Here is a 15738-nt window from a genome sequence, read left to right as displayed (position 1 = left end):
AACTGGGGGGTTGGGCAAAAATGCATTTTCAGAATGTGGGGGGACATATCCCCCATCTCCAGTGGAAGTTGCACCCCTGATTCTACACATCACAATACATTAATTAAACAAATTTGACATATTTCATAATTCCAAATACTATGTATCATGTGGTTCAAACATTTGATTTTAAAACTCATTATCCTATTAAAGGCCCAGTGCGCCATTTTTATCTCAATTTCAAATAATTTCTGGGTAACAATGCATGTATTTACTGTAACAGTTTTCCATAAAAAAAACACAAATAAAAAAAATATATTTCTCAAGCAAGAATTTTGCCCAAGACTGTCTGAGTCTTGGGCAAAGTAATGTGGGGGAGGGCACCTAAGCAGGCCATTACCATAGGTTGTGTTCAGCTGTTCAGATGCTGCATGCATCAACCAATGGTTGCATGTCACATCATCATCTGTGCCATCGGGTACCAGATTGCTATAACATATGATGTGGTAAAATACCTATCCAGGCATTTGTAATATATGGCATTCTTCCGCAACATCTGAGCAGAGGAACACGACTGTTGTGTGGATCAATCCACTAGACCGTAGGGGCATAATGAGAGGGATATGTAACCTGAAAACTAGCTGTTATTGGTAGAGGGGTTTAGAACTCTTTGTAATTGGTCTATAAAAAGGTCCAAAACAGATGTTTCTTTCAAATCATAATATCAAATCATTTCTGCTTAACATTGACCTTTTACTGCAGTGGGCTAAATCAGGGTCACAGAGTGTTTCTTGGTAAACACATCTACTTTGAAACAAAAGTATACACCTCACACACATGGTTATGGCCTTAAAAAAAACACCTGTACCGAGTTGAAATATAATCCATTTTGAGTTTGCATCCCAATATTACACTTTATATACAGTATCAGTCAAAAGTTTGGACACCTACTCATTCAAGGGATTTTCTTTATTTTTACTATTTCTACATTGTAGAATAATTAGTGAAGACAAACTGTGAAACAGCACATGTAGTAACTACAAAGGTGTTAAACAAATCAAACCATATTTTATATTTGAGATTCTTCAAAGTAGCCATCCTTTGCCCTGATGACAGCTTTACACACTCTGCATTCTCTCAACCAGTTTCATGAGCTAGTCACCTTGAATCTATTTCAATTAACAAGTGTGCTTTGTTAAGTTCATTTGTGGAATTTCTTTCCTTCTTAATGTGTTTGAGCCAATCAATTGTTGTGACAAGGAAGGGGTGGTAGCCCTATTTGGTAAAATACCAATTCCTTATTATGGCAAGAACAGCTCAAACAAGCAAGGAGAAACAACAGTCCATTATTACCTCAAGACAGGTCAGTCAATCAGGGAAATTTCAGGAATTTTTTAAGTTTCTTCAAGTGCAGTCGCAAAAACCATATAAGCGCTGATGAAACTGGCTGTCATAAGGACCGCCACAGGAATGGAGACCCAGAATAACCTCTGCTGTAGAGGATGTGTTCATTCGAGTTACCAGCCTCAGAAATTAAAGCCCAAATAAATGCTTCAGAGTTCAAATAACAGACACATCAACATCAAATGTTCAGAGGAGACTGAGTGAATCAGGCCTTCATGGTCAAATTGCTGAAAAGAAACCACTACTAAAAGGACACCAATAAGAAGATACTTAAAACACGAGCAATGGACATTAGACCGGTGGAAATCTGTCCTTTGGTCTGATGAGTCCAAATTTGAGATGAATGGTTCCAACGGCCATGTCTTTGTGAGATGCAGAGTAGGTGAACGGATTATCTCTGCATGTGTAGTTCCCACCGTGAAGTATGGAGGAGGAGGTGTGATGGTGTAGGGGTGCTTTGCTGGTGACATTGTCAATGAATGATTTAGAATTCAAGGCACACTTAACCAGCATGGCTACCACATCATTCTGCAGCAATACGCCATCACATCTGGTTTGTGCTTAGTGGGACTATCATTTGTTTTTCAACAGGATAATGACCCAACACACCGCTGGGCTATTTTATCAAGAATGAGAGTGATGGAGTGCTGCATCAGATGACCTGGCCTCCACAATCACCAGACCTAAACCCAATTGAGATGGTTTGGGATGAGTTGGACTGTTGGAAAAGCATTCCAGGTGAAGCTTCTACCCCCAAGCTATAAGACTGATGAGCAATTAATCAAATGGCTACCCGGACTATTAACATTGACCCCCCCTTTAATTTTACACTTCTGCTACTCACTGTTTATTATCTATGCATAATCACCTTACCCCAACCTACATGTACATACTACCTTGACAAACCGGTACCCCTGCACACTGACTCAGTACCGGTAACCCCTGTATACCGGTACCACCTGTACTCGGTATCGGTACACCCTGTGAGCCTACCAGATGAGGTAAATGCCTTTTATACTCGCGTCGAGGCAAGCAACACCAAAGCATGCACAAGAGCACCAGCTGTTCTGATTGACTGTGTGATAATGCTCTCGGTAGCCGAACAAAACCTTTAAACAGGTCAACATTCACAAAGCTGCTGGGCCAGACGGTTTACCGGGGCGTATACTCAAAGCATGCGTGGACCGACTGTCAAGGGTCTTCACTGACATTTTCAACCTCTCCCTGACCAAGTCTGTAATACCTACATGTTTCAAGTAGACCACCATAGTCCCTGTGCCCAAGGAAGTGAAGGTAACCTGCCCAAATGATTACTGCCCAGTGGCACTCAAGTTGGTAGACATAAAGTGCTTTGAAAGGCTGGTCATGACTCACATCAACAGCATCCTCTCGGACACTCTAGACCAGGGCTGCCCAACACTCTTCCAGGAGATCTACCATCCTGTGGGTTCAGTCCTACCCTAATTTAAATTAACATCTGATTATACTAATTAGCTGCTCAACAAGACCTTAACTAGCTTAATCAGATATGCTAAACTAGGGTTGGACTGAAAACCTAGTAGATCTCCAGGAAGAGGGTTGGGCAGCCCTGCCCTAGACCCACTCCAATTCACATACCACCCCAACAGATCCACAGATGACGCAATCTCAATCGCACTCCACACTGCCCTTTCTCACCTGGACAAAAGGAACATTATGTGAGAATTCTGTTCATTGACTACAGCTCAGCTTTCAACACCATAGTGCCTACTAAGATCATCACTAAGCTAAGGACTCTGGGACTAAACACTTCCCTCTGCAACTGGATCCTGGACTTCCTGACGGGCCGCCCCCAGTTGGTAAGAGTAGGCAACACCATCAAGTTTGCTGACGACACAACAGTGGTCACCGACAGCGATGAGACGGCCTATAGGGAGGGGGTCCGATAACTGGCCGTGTGGTGCCAGGACAACAACCTCTCCCTCAATGTGAGCATGACAAAGGAGCTGTTTGTGGACTACAGGAAAAGGCGGGCCGAACAGGCCTCCATTAACATTGATGGGGCTGTACTGTAGCAGCTCGAGAGTTTCATGTTCCTTGTTGTCTACATTACCAACAAACTATCATGGTCCAAACATACCAAGACAGTCGTGAAGAGGGCACGACAAAACCTTTTCCCCCTCAGGAGACTGAAAAGATTTGGCATGGGTCCCCAGATCCTCAAAAAGTTCTACAGTTGCATCATCGAGAGCATCCTGACCGGTATATCACTGCCTGGTATGGCAACTGCTCGTCATCTGACCGTAATGCGCTACAGAGGGTAGTGCGAACGGCCCAGTAAATCCCTGGGGCCAAGCTTCCTGCCATCCAGGACCTATCTAATAGGCGGTGCCAGATGAAAGCCCCCCCCCCCCCCCCACCACACTCAACTAACCTGTACCTCCACACACTGACTCGGTACCAGTGCCCCATTGTATATAGCCTCGTTATTCTTATTGTGTTACTTTTAATTATTACTTTTTATTTTAGTCTACTTGGTAAATATTTTCTTAACTCTTCTTGAACTGCAGTGTTAGGGCTTGTAAGTAGGCATTCCACAGTTAAGTCTACACTTGTTGTATAATCGGCACACGTTACAAATAAAGTTTGATTTGATATAGCCTCATTATTGTGATGTAATTTCATTGTGTTACTTTAAATTTTTTACTTTAGTTTATTTAGTAAATATTTTCTTAGCACCATTTCTTGAACTATATTGTTTTTGACGCTATCCATCCCCTTAGCGGGATAATTGTCATCAACAACTGCTAAATTGCATAGCGCCACATTCAAATAATATTACTAAAAATATTTATATTCATGAAATCACAAGTGCAATATAGCAAAACATAGCTTAGCCTTTTGTTAATCCACCTGTCGTGTCAGATTTAGAAAATATGCTTTACAACGAAAGCAATCCAAGCGTTTGTGTAAGTTTATTGATCGCTCGACAAAACATTATGTACACCTAGCATCAAGTAGCTTGGTCACAAATCAAAAAGCAATCAAATGAATCATTTACCTTTGATGATCTTCGGATGTTTTCACTCACGAGACTCCCAGTTACTCAATAAATGTTCCTTTTGTTCCATAAATATTATTTTTATATCCAAAATACCTCCGTTTGTTTGGCGCGTTATGTTCAGAAATCCACAGGAAAGAGCGGTCACGACAATCCAGACAAATTCCAAATAGTATCCATAATGTCCACAGAAACCTGTCAAACGTTTTTATAATCAACCCCATGTTGTTTTTAAAATATATAATCGATAATATATCATCCGCAACTGTCTTTCTCAGTAGGAGAGGGAAAGGTAATGGCTGCCCAAACTCTGTTGCGCCAAGCAAAATGCTGCTGGCACCCGGCCATACAATGATGCAATGTTGTCTTTCTCGCTCATTTTTCAAAATAAAAGCCTGAAACTATATCTAAAGACTTGACATCTTGAGGAAGTGATAGGAAAAGGAATCTGGTTGATATCCCTTTAAATGGAGCAATGGCAGGCTATGGAACATGGAGTTTTCAAAATAGATGCCACTTCCTGGTTTGATTTTCCTCAGGGTTTCGCCTGCAATATCAGTTCTGTTATACTCACAGACAATATTTTGACAGTTTTGGAAACTTTAGAGTGTTTTCTATCCTAATCTGTCAATTATATGCATATTCTAGCATCTGGTCCTGAGAAATAGGCCGTTTACTTTGGGAACATTATTTTTCCAAACCTAAAAATAGTGCCCCCTAGCTTCAAGAGGTTAATGGCTTGTATGTAAGTGGTTCACAGTAAGGGCTGTTGAATTCAGCGCATGTGACAAAAAACATTTGATTTGATTGAGAAAATGACAAGAGTGTGCAAAGCTGTCATCAAGGCAAAGGGTGGTTACTTTGAATATTCTAAAATATAAAGTATATTTTGATATGTTTAACACTTCTTTGGTTACTACATGATTCCATATGTGTAATTTCATAGTTTTGATGTCTCCACTATTATTCTACAATGTAGAAAATAGTAAAAATAAAGAAAAACCCTTGAATGAATTTGGCAATACATCCATCCTGCTTCACAAACACAGACCACGTGTAACCACCCCAGGCCAGGACCTCCACATGTGGCATCTTCACCTGCGGGATCATCTGAGACCAGCCACCCGGACAGCTGATAAAACTGAGGAGCATTTCTGTCTGTACTAAAGCCCTTTAGTGGGTAAAAACTCATTCTAATTGGCTTGGCCTGGCTCTCAAGTGGGTGGGCGTATGCTAGGCCCACCCATGGCTGCTCCCCTGCAGTGAAATACATGTGAAATCCATAGATTAGGGCCTAATGAATTTATTTCAATTGACTGATTTCAGTTGACTGATTTCCTTATATGAACTGTAGCTCGCTAAAATCATTGAAATTGTTGCATGTTGCATTTTTGTTCAGTATAATTACAAAATGATAAAACATATGAATAATATTCCATTAGGCCACTATGTCATTGTCTGCAGGAAAAGGCTATGTACCTTACTGTGATTGTTTTCAATTAAAATTGTCAAAAAGTGACAAAATAGCTTCTTAGTAAAGAACGATCTGGGAGTGTTCTGAGCGAGAGGCGTTATTGGACAAGTCTAATGGGAGGAATATCTAGTGGAAGAAAGAGAGAAGGTGATACTCGCAACTGGCGACTTGCTGGCGTGGGAGCACAACGTGATGACTCAATCATAGTTTATGACATTGTTTGGATGGCAGACCATTTGTAGGCTATCACAGTGATCAAACACATCTTATATGTGGCTTTCTCTGGGAAGGGACGTTCCCCCAGAACCCTGAGAGCATGGACACCGTTGGAGATGTGAAGACAGATGAAAATGTAATGAATGTTTCTGCGTGAATTACATTTATGTTTGGATTGTTTCAAGAGTTTATAAAGAGCTATACATTTTGACATGTTGTACTGTATGTTTATTGTATTGTAGGTTCTATGCATTTATTGTTACAGGGAAACAGTGTTATTTTGTTTGTCGGACGGTGGATAGTTCAAAGAGGAGCGACACAGGGGTCCGTTCCTGTCATTTGAATTGGAATGATTAGATTAGAATCTGGTTGTGTTTTCCTGTCTTTTGTTTTTACTAGCAAAGTGCAAATAAACTCAGCCAAAAAATAAATGTCCTCTCACTTTCAACTGCATTCACGTTCAGCAAACCTTCCATGTGTGAACATTTGTATGAACACAACAAGATTCATCAACTGAGACAAAAACTGAACAACTTCCACAGACACGTGACTAACAGAAATGGAATAATGTGTCCTTGAACAAAGGGGGCTCAAAATCAAAAGTGACAGTGAGTATCTGTTGTAGCCACCAGCTGCATTAAGTACTTTCTATCTTTTGGTGTTTTTCATAGTCAGTAGAAAGGCCTCTTTAGTGTCAAAAGTGTTCATAACTATGACCTTAATTGCCTACCGTCTGTATGCTGTTTGTGTCTTAACGACCGTTCCACAGGTGCATGTTCATTAATTGTTTATGGTCAATTGAAAAATCATGGGAAACAGTGTTTCAACCCTTTACAATGAAGATCTGTGAAGTTATTTGGATTTTTACGAATTCTCTTTGGAAGACAGGGTCCTGAAAAAGGGTTTAAATACTAATTCAGGTTGGGGACGAGTTTCTGCTTGAATTTGGTTAAAAGGGAAGCAGTGCATTGTTTTATACTTTTAGAACTTGCTACCAAGCTCCTGTGTGTACCACACACAACGTTTATCCTCTTAGAGATTATTCTGAACTGAAGACACATTACATGATACTGTGACAAGAGCCAAAAATAATCTACCCACTCCATCAAGAAATGGGGACAACAACACAGGGCATCCATGGGACCTCCTGGAACCATGGACCACACCTGCAGAAACTGGACAACAGGGGGAAGCAGAGGAGATACCTATCATAGACTTCTCCCAGCTGACACTTGACACGCCACATACCCCACCTCCAGTGGTAGAAACAACCACCTGGTATCATCAGGTAGAATCGGCCAACAGTAACACGGAAGCAGCAATGTGGGAGTTAGTATTACATGACCTAGATTTGGAATAGGAAGCTTCCGTTTAGACACAGGTCTAAGAGTACGTAATAGTGGTCTACCGTTTAGACAGCTCCAGAAACTTGCGAACTTCCCCTGTAAAAAGGTATATAAAGAGAGCAGAGATCATGAGAGAGCCATGATCCTCACTGACATATGAGACAGACTTCATATGGAGAATCATCATAGGTAAATTTACTATTGCACTATACGCTTTTTGTTAGACTAGAACAATGTTTGAGAACTGGATAATTTTGCCTACTTATTGGATCACTATCTGAAGCTACCTGGTTGTACTTTGTGAACCCGAAACTGAGTCTCCGAAACACAGGGGTCTAGACACCTCTTGATCACAGACAAAGCGGAAATCACACAGTGAGACATCAGGACCAGAAGTGATTAGCAATACAAGGAAACAGCCAAATACCAGTTACAATATATTGAGTCTATACATAGAGTTGGAAGTGTATTAAGATATTGGAATTCGGAATCTAGCGTTATTGCTGGGAGAATACCAATTACAGGAAAGTGACCAAGGGGCTGAGCATTTAAGGTAATTGAACTCTTTTAGCTATTTTAGTCAATATTGTTAGAAGTGTTAACGCATTTAAAGTTTTGCAATATTATCTGGCATAGCATTAAGGATTGATTGAGCATTATTGTTGTATTAAGAAACTGTATAACCATTGAATTGTAATAATGTGTATAAGACAAAAACAGAGTGACTTAATAAAAGCTTGAAACTTTGACAACTAGGCCAGATTAACGATCTGGAGAGCAAACGCCTTTGACACTCTCACTGAACAGAAAGTGACCCTGGTTATAGGTTAAAGTGATTGCACTAAAGAATATTTCATTGTGTGGACAATCATATATTTTTAGGAGAGTCAAAACATATACAAATACTAGTTTCCAAGTGACTACTAGCTGACGAGCATAATAACTAATAGAAGAAGTTATTAGGTATTGATATATACATAGGTAAATAAACTTGAAAGTAAGGAAATATAGGAGGAATCCATAACACTTAGAATATTTAAATAGGAGTATATCTATCCAAGACCTCATACTAGACCGGAAAATAAGGGAGTGACAACGTGAACGAAGGAACAAACTAAACTCACGCGATGGGCCATTGCGAATAAATAGAAGGGTTGGTAGGGCCGCACGGCTAGGTCCTTGTTATACCGAAGTAACTAAAATCCTAAAGTACTCTGCCCAGCCAGAGAACGGGGTAGAGGCTTTTGCTGCAAGTATTGGGCAAAAGTCAGCACCGTGACAATACATTACAGAATAACACAGACATGCAAAGATGCATCATGTATTTCATGTGCAATGTAATTGTTTGAGTGTCAATTATTTTGTGACTAATAAATTATATTAGTGGAATTGAGTAAATGCAATTCCTCGTTTTACAGAGTCATTATTCAATTGACTATACGTTTATAATTTAGTAGGTCTATTGGTAGTTGTCTATATGCTTGCCTCAATAAAATAATGCTAGAACATTGGTCGGCAGAATTAGCTATTTGTATCTAGTCTCTTAATAATTGCATTAAGGTGCAAGTTAGACACATTCATGTTCACAATCATACTGAGTGGTGATACAAAGTTCCCTACCTTGACTAGATTCCTCCAGAGACAGACAAAGCCTGTTGCATTTATTCACACAATATTAGAGTCAGATTGATGAATGCAGTTTATTGTTACAATGCCTTCCGAAAGTAGTCAAGTATTCCACATTTTGTTACGTTACAGCCTTATTCTAAAATGTATGAAATTAAAAAAAAATCTCAGCAATCTACACACAATACCCCATAATGACAAAGTGATTACAGGTTTTTGAATTTGAGCAAATTTACATATATTCAGACACTCTGCTATGAGACTCGAAATTGAGCTCAGGTGCATCCTGTTTCCATTGCTCATCCTTGAGATGTTTCTACAACTTGATTGGAGTCCACTTGTGGTAAATTCAATTGATTCGACATGATTTGTTAAGGCACACAACTATCTTTAAAAGGTCCCACAGTTGACAGTGCATGTCAGAGCAAAAACCAAGCCATGAGGTCGAAAGAATTGTCCGTAGAGCTCCGAAGACAGTATTGTGTCGAGGCACAGATATGGGGAAGGGTACCAAAACATTTCTGCAGCATTAAAGGTCCACAAGAACACAGTTGCCTCCATCATTCTTAAATGGAAGACGTTTGGAATCAGCAAGACTCTTCCTAGAGCTGGCCGACTGGCCAAACTGAGCAATCGGGGGGGAAGGAACTTGGTCAGGGAGGTGACCAAGAACCCGATGGTCACTCTGACAGAGCTCTAGAGTTCCTCTGTGGAGATGGGAGAACTTACCAGAAGGACAACCATCTCTGCAGCACTCCACCAATCAGGCCTTTATGTTAGAGTGGCCAGACAGTAGCCTTTATGGTAGAGTGACCAGACGGAAGCCACTCCTCAGTAAAAGGCACATGATAGCCCACTTGGAGTTTGCCAAAAGGCACCTAAAGGCTCTCAGACCATGAGAAACAAGATTCTCTGGTGTGATGAAACCAAGATTGAACTCTTTAGCCTGAATGCCAAGCATCACATCTGGAGGAAAATAGGCACCATCCATACGGTGAAGCATAGTGGTGGCAGCATCATGCTGTGGGGATATGGCAGGGACTTGGAGACTAGCCAGGATTGAGGGAAAGATGAACAGAGCAAAGTACAGAGAGATCCTTGATGAAAACCTGCTCCAGAACAAACAGGACCTCAGACTGTGGCGAAGGTTCACCTTCCAGCAGGATAAAGACCATAAGCACACAGCCAAGACACCGCAGGAGTTTGCTTCGAAGACAAGTCTCTGAATGGCCTTGAGTGGCCCAGCCAGACCCCCTACTTGAACCTGATCGAACATCTCTGGAGAGACCTGAAAATAGCTGTGCAGCGACTCTCCCCATCCAACCTGACAGAACTTGAGAGGATCTGCAGAGAAGAATGTGAGAAACTCCCCAAATACAGGTGTGCTAAGCTTGTAGCGTCATACCCAAGAAGGCCCGAGTCTGTAATTGCTGCCAAAGGTGCTTCAACAAAGTACTGAGTAAATTAACAAAAATGTCTAAAAAACAGTTTTTCTTTAGCATTATGGGGTGTTGTGTGTAGAGTGATGAGGTGAAAAAAAATAATACAATACATTTTAGAATAAGGTTGTAACGTAAACAAAATGTGGAAAAACTTAAGGGGTCTAAATACTTTCCGAATGCACTGTATATACAGTGCCTTGCGAAAGTATTCGGCCCCCTTGAACTTTGCGACCTTTTGCCACATTTCAGGCTTCAAACAAAGATATAAAACTGTATTTTTTTTGTGAAGAATCAACAACAAGTGGGACACAATCATGAAGTGGAACGACATTTATTGGATATTTCAAACTTTTTTAACAAATCAAAAACTGAAAAATTGGGCGTGCAAAATTATTCAGCCCCTTTACTTTCAGTGCAGCAAATTCTCTCCAGAAGTTCAGTGAGGATCTCTGAATGATCCAATGTTGACCTAAATGACTAATGATGATAAATACAATCCACCTGTGTGTAATCAAGTCTCCGTATAAATGCACCTGCACTGTGATAGTCTCAGAGGTCCTATAAAAGCGCAGAGAGCATCATGATGAACAAGCAACACACCAGGCAGGTCAGAGATACTGTTGTGAAGAAGTTTAAAGCCGGATTTGGATACAAAAAGATTTCCCAAGCTTTAAACATCCCAAGGAGCACTGTGCAAGCGATAATATTGAAATGGAAGGAGTATCAGACCACTGCAAATCTACCAAGACCTGGCCGTCCCTCTAAACTTTCAGCTCATACAAGGAGAAGACTGATCAGAGATGCAGCCAAGAGGCCCATGATCACTCTGGATGAACTGCAGAGATCTACAGCTGAGGTGGGAGACTCTGTCCATAGGACAACAATCAGTCGTATATTGCACAAATCTGGCCTTTATGGAAGAGTGGCAAGAAGAAAGCCATTTCTTAAAGATATCCATAAAAAGTGTTGTTTAAAGTTTGCCACAAGCCACCTGGGAGACACACCAAACATGTGGAAGAAGGTGCTCTGGTCAGATGAAACCAAAATTGAACTTTTTGGCAACAATGCAAAACGTTAAGTTTGGCGTAAAAGCAACACAGCTCATCACCCTGAACACACCCTCCCCACTGTCAAACATGGTGGTGGCAGCATCATGGTTTGGGCCTGCTTTTCTTCAGCAGGGACAGGGAAGATGGTTAAAATTGATGGGAAGATGGATGGATCCAAATACAGGACCATTCTGGAAGAAAACCTGATGGAGTCTGCAAAAGACCTGAGACTGGGACAGAGATTTGTCTTCCAACAAGACAATGATCCAAAACATAAAGCAAAATCTACAATGGAATGGTTCAAAAATAAACATATCCAGGTGTTAGAATGGCCAAGTCAAAGTCCAGACCTGAATTCAATCGAGAATCTGTGGAAAGAACTGAAAACTGCTGTTCACAAATGCTCTCCATCCAACCTCACTGAGCTCGAGCTGTTTTGCACGGAGGAATGGGAAAAAATGTCAGTCTCTCGATGTGCAAAACTGATAGAGACATACCCCAAGCGACTTACAGCTGTAATCGCAGCAAAAGGTGGCGCTACAAAGTATTAACTTAAGGAGGCTGAATAATTTTGCACGCCCAATTTTTCCGTTTTTGATTTGTTAAAAAAGTTTGAAATATCCAATAAATGTCGTTCCACTTCATGATTGTGTCCCACTTGTTGTTGATTCTTCACAAAAAAAATACAGTTTTATATCTTTATGTTTGAAGCCTGAAATGTGGCAAAAGGTCGCAAAGTTCAAAGTTTGACGCTCAAGAAGTAAGACATGTCGCCAAAAGTTTAAAAAGTATTATTTGAACTAGCATGCTGGAGTGTGCCTACTTGAGCCGAGGACCCACAGGACTAAGAACCCACTTGATACAGGCCGTTTTATGCGTTTTATATTAGATTTCGTAGTTTTTTTATCTGAACGTCGCCAGTACTTTCTGAAAACGTAAATAAAAATACAAATGGCAAGCTGTCGAAAGAGAGGCATTGCACAGCTGCTGGGAGTTGTAGTTCATGTGTGTAGTTGAAATTAAACAGTTGAAACTTTTCGGCTCTGTGCTTCTTCTTGGCCATCAAACACATTGAAAATGTAAATTCACCCATAAATATAAGTATACATTTTATATCTTAAATTACTGCGTTTTCATTGACGATTCAAATTTGAGGCTCATTCATAGTCTACAAAAAGATACTGAGGTGAAAATGATGTCACTTTCATATCATATTCATGTCCTGTTATTCTAAAAAGAAAAAGAAAAATTCCCAGACTGCATTAGATTGAGCACTCCACAATGGAAGGGAGGCTAGATTCAAGTTATTGTGACATGTTCTTTAGTAAAGTTATTAACACCGACCTTTGTTTTCTTCGCAATAAAAGTGCCAGGGATGTTATCAGGGTGCAAATGTGTGCCCAGTAACCGCGGAGAGGGCATTTCTCCCACCACCTTGAAAATAAACAGAGGGAAAGGACAAAGGTTTTAGTAGCTTATCATATGGCACACCAAAATGCAGCAGAAAACCACAAGGTACATCATTTGTAAAAAATTACATGAAATAAATGGTCATTTAACAGCCGATCTTATCCAGAGCGACTTACAGGAGCAATTAGGGTTAAGTGCCTTGCTCAGGGGCACATTGATAGATTCTTCACCTTGTAGGCTTGGTGATTCGAACCAGCGATCCTTTGGTTACTGAACTAATGCTCTTAACCAGTGGCAGAATGATAACAATCAAAGGCAGGAGCATGAGAAATACAAAAATAAAATGTTTGATTTGACTTGCCTAGTTAAATAAAAATTCCTTTGAACAGGTCAATTACAAATCATTTGAAATGCACTAAAGGCACTAGCGCATCCTATTGTAGGTTATTCTGAAAATGTTCAGTGTGTGTGGCGGGTAAAAACTAAAGGCTGATTTACCTCAATCGGTAGCGACAAAAGTAAATTCAAGAATTAACAATTCCAGTGAGCGAGTAATAAAACATTTAAAAATACCTTTTGGGTATGTCTATTAGGCAGAGTTTTTACATCACATTTAATTTAAAGATCTGTCAGTGTCATTGAAAGCAAGTTTGATAAAGAGAGCGATTTTGATTGACTAGGTATGGACTTAGTTCTGTTATTGGAAACTGTTACAGTATACATACCTTCTGCATGTCCGGAGAGAAAAACTCCATCAGTGGTGTTATTTGAGACAGTTCTTGTTGCCCAGAGGCTGCAGCCATGATTTTGCGTAGCACAGCAACCATCCAGTTGAACCCTGGAAAAGCACACTCAATTAGAGCTTTGCTGGCAAAAGCAGTATAGGACAGACTATACAATTTACACAAAAGTGTGTGTACAATGTGAGCCTGTGTCCAATGTACTCTATGTTTTTAAGGCTAACTAAATCGTTTGAGTATCTTCATGGGTGGCAGTTGGGACACATTGATTTTGCAAAGAATGCTCATGATGTGGTTTCAGGAGACATATTCCAATGCACATGCTCCTGTGGGCTCTTGATCCATTTGTTAATGTCCAACAACTAACTGCTGGCTTCTTAGATCTAGAAGGATTTTGTATTAAGTCCTATACACATGTTGTCATGCCCAGTACTATATAACAGCAGTACTGTGTCCGGCATTTTATTTGACGGCAAAAGATATTTCCACTATCTAATCCAGTTCACACTAACTACCACAACAGCAGGGATGGTTTCACTTACCACATTTTGGGTAGGCCACCAGTAAAATGTCATTGGGTCTGCCCTCCAGCTCCTTCAGGCCTTTAAGATTTTCTGGGGGACTCATGATTGTAGAGTAGAGGATCCCCTCGTGTAAGTACAGCTTATTCTCATCCTTCACATTCTTTGCCTCGTCCATTTTGGACATGCGTTGCGCAGACATTAGTTTGCTCATTTTGTATCCTTTGTGACTTAATGACAGCCTGTTTATGTATTCAGTCCACAATGGAGCTGCAAAAAAAAGGTGTTAGTATTTGTTTTCCCAGCCCATACAGTAAAACAGGACTTTCCAGTTCACTGGTGTGATATTGTTGAAGGGAGGGACTCCGCACAGTGACCTATGCACAGTGACTGATTTGGAGAGAGTCACTTGCTCATAAAATGGGTGAGAGTTCAACTCCAGTCTAGGTTAGATTTGTCTCAGTAAATTGGAACACTCTTGAAAGAAAAAGTAACACAGGACAACACACGTGGAATGTTAATGACGTACACACTAACACTGACTTACACTCATACTTGCTCTTAATCAAACAATGCATCAATGCTCAGCCAACTCACACATGCAAATAGCGTTGTCACTGTGACTACACTCTCTTTTGTTGAGGGTTATCTAAGTTGAAGCATATGGAGGTGTGCCCGTTGAAAGAGATTTTCAAAGATTACATTCCATTTTCCAGTCACAAATGTATGAAGCTTGTATCCTTCACATGACTACATCAGCTTGACAAAGCTTGTTCAATGCCAGATTCAAAAGATACTTAAAACATAAAAGTGTTTTCCATTCAAAATGTCTTCCTATTAAAAGGTCCTATGCCTAACTTTGCTTTCCTCTTGAGAAAGCTAGGCGAATTGCAGCAACATTAACAACTCTACCCCCTCCCCCTCATCCTATTTGACATAATGGCTATGGGATCTTGTGGAAGCAAGCGAAGAGCGCGCACCTAGATTATTTTACTTTCCGTTTGGTCGACCAGCTTCAAACAGCTGAAAATGTGATATTTGAGATGCACATTTTAGATGATTCTCTACCCTCTCAACTGCTTGCGACTTCTGTATGTTGGGGACATTGGGTTGGGAACTTGCCCAGTGCCATTGCTAGTTTTTGTATTTATTATGGATCCCCATTAGCTGCTGCCAAAGCAGCAGCTATTCTTCCTGGGGTCCAGCAAAATTAAGGTAGTTATACAATTTTAAAAACATTACAAAACATTCACAACAGATTTCATAACACATTAAGTGTGTGCCCTCAGGCCACTACTCTACTACCACATATCTACAACACAAAATCCAAGTGTATGTGTGTGTATAGCGCATATGTTATCGTGTGTGTGAATGCATGTGTCTGTGCCTGTGTTTGTGTCTCTTCACTGTCCTAGCTGTTCCATAAGGTTCTCTTTAAAATGTAATTTTACTGCTTGCATGAGTGACTTGATGTGGAATAGAGGTCCATGT

General features: G+C 40.4%; 1 protein-coding gene across 1 annotated transcript in view; it reads right to left on the bottom strand.

The window, feature by feature from the left end:
* The window catches only part of sult6b1 (sulfotransferase family, cytosolic, 6b, member 1), a 36057-nt gene extending 20866 nt beyond the window's left edge, over positions 1-15191 (bottom strand). Inside the window, exons 1-3 of the mRNA XM_020477829.2 lie at positions 14269-15191; positions 13712-13824; positions 12921-13010 (exon numbers count right to left, since the gene is read on the bottom strand). Of these exons, the coding sequence (XP_020333418.1) occupies positions 12921-13010; positions 13712-13824; positions 14269-14461 (396 nt within the window). The 5' untranslated portion in view covers positions 14462-15191. The remainder of the gene's footprint in view (positions 1-12920; positions 13011-13711; positions 13825-14268) is intronic.
* Between the last annotated feature and the right edge of the window lie 547 nt (positions 15192-15738).

Source organism: Oncorhynchus kisutch, linkage group LG1 (assembly GCF_002021735.2).
Source record: "Oncorhynchus kisutch isolate 150728-3 linkage group LG1, Okis_V2, whole genome shotgun sequence".
NCBI classification, from domain to species: Eukaryota; Metazoa; Chordata; class Actinopteri; order Salmoniformes; family Salmonidae; genus Oncorhynchus; species Oncorhynchus kisutch.
The sequence above is the reverse complement of the archived record's forward strand: the minus strand, read 5'-3'. Positions and strand labels throughout refer to the sequence as shown.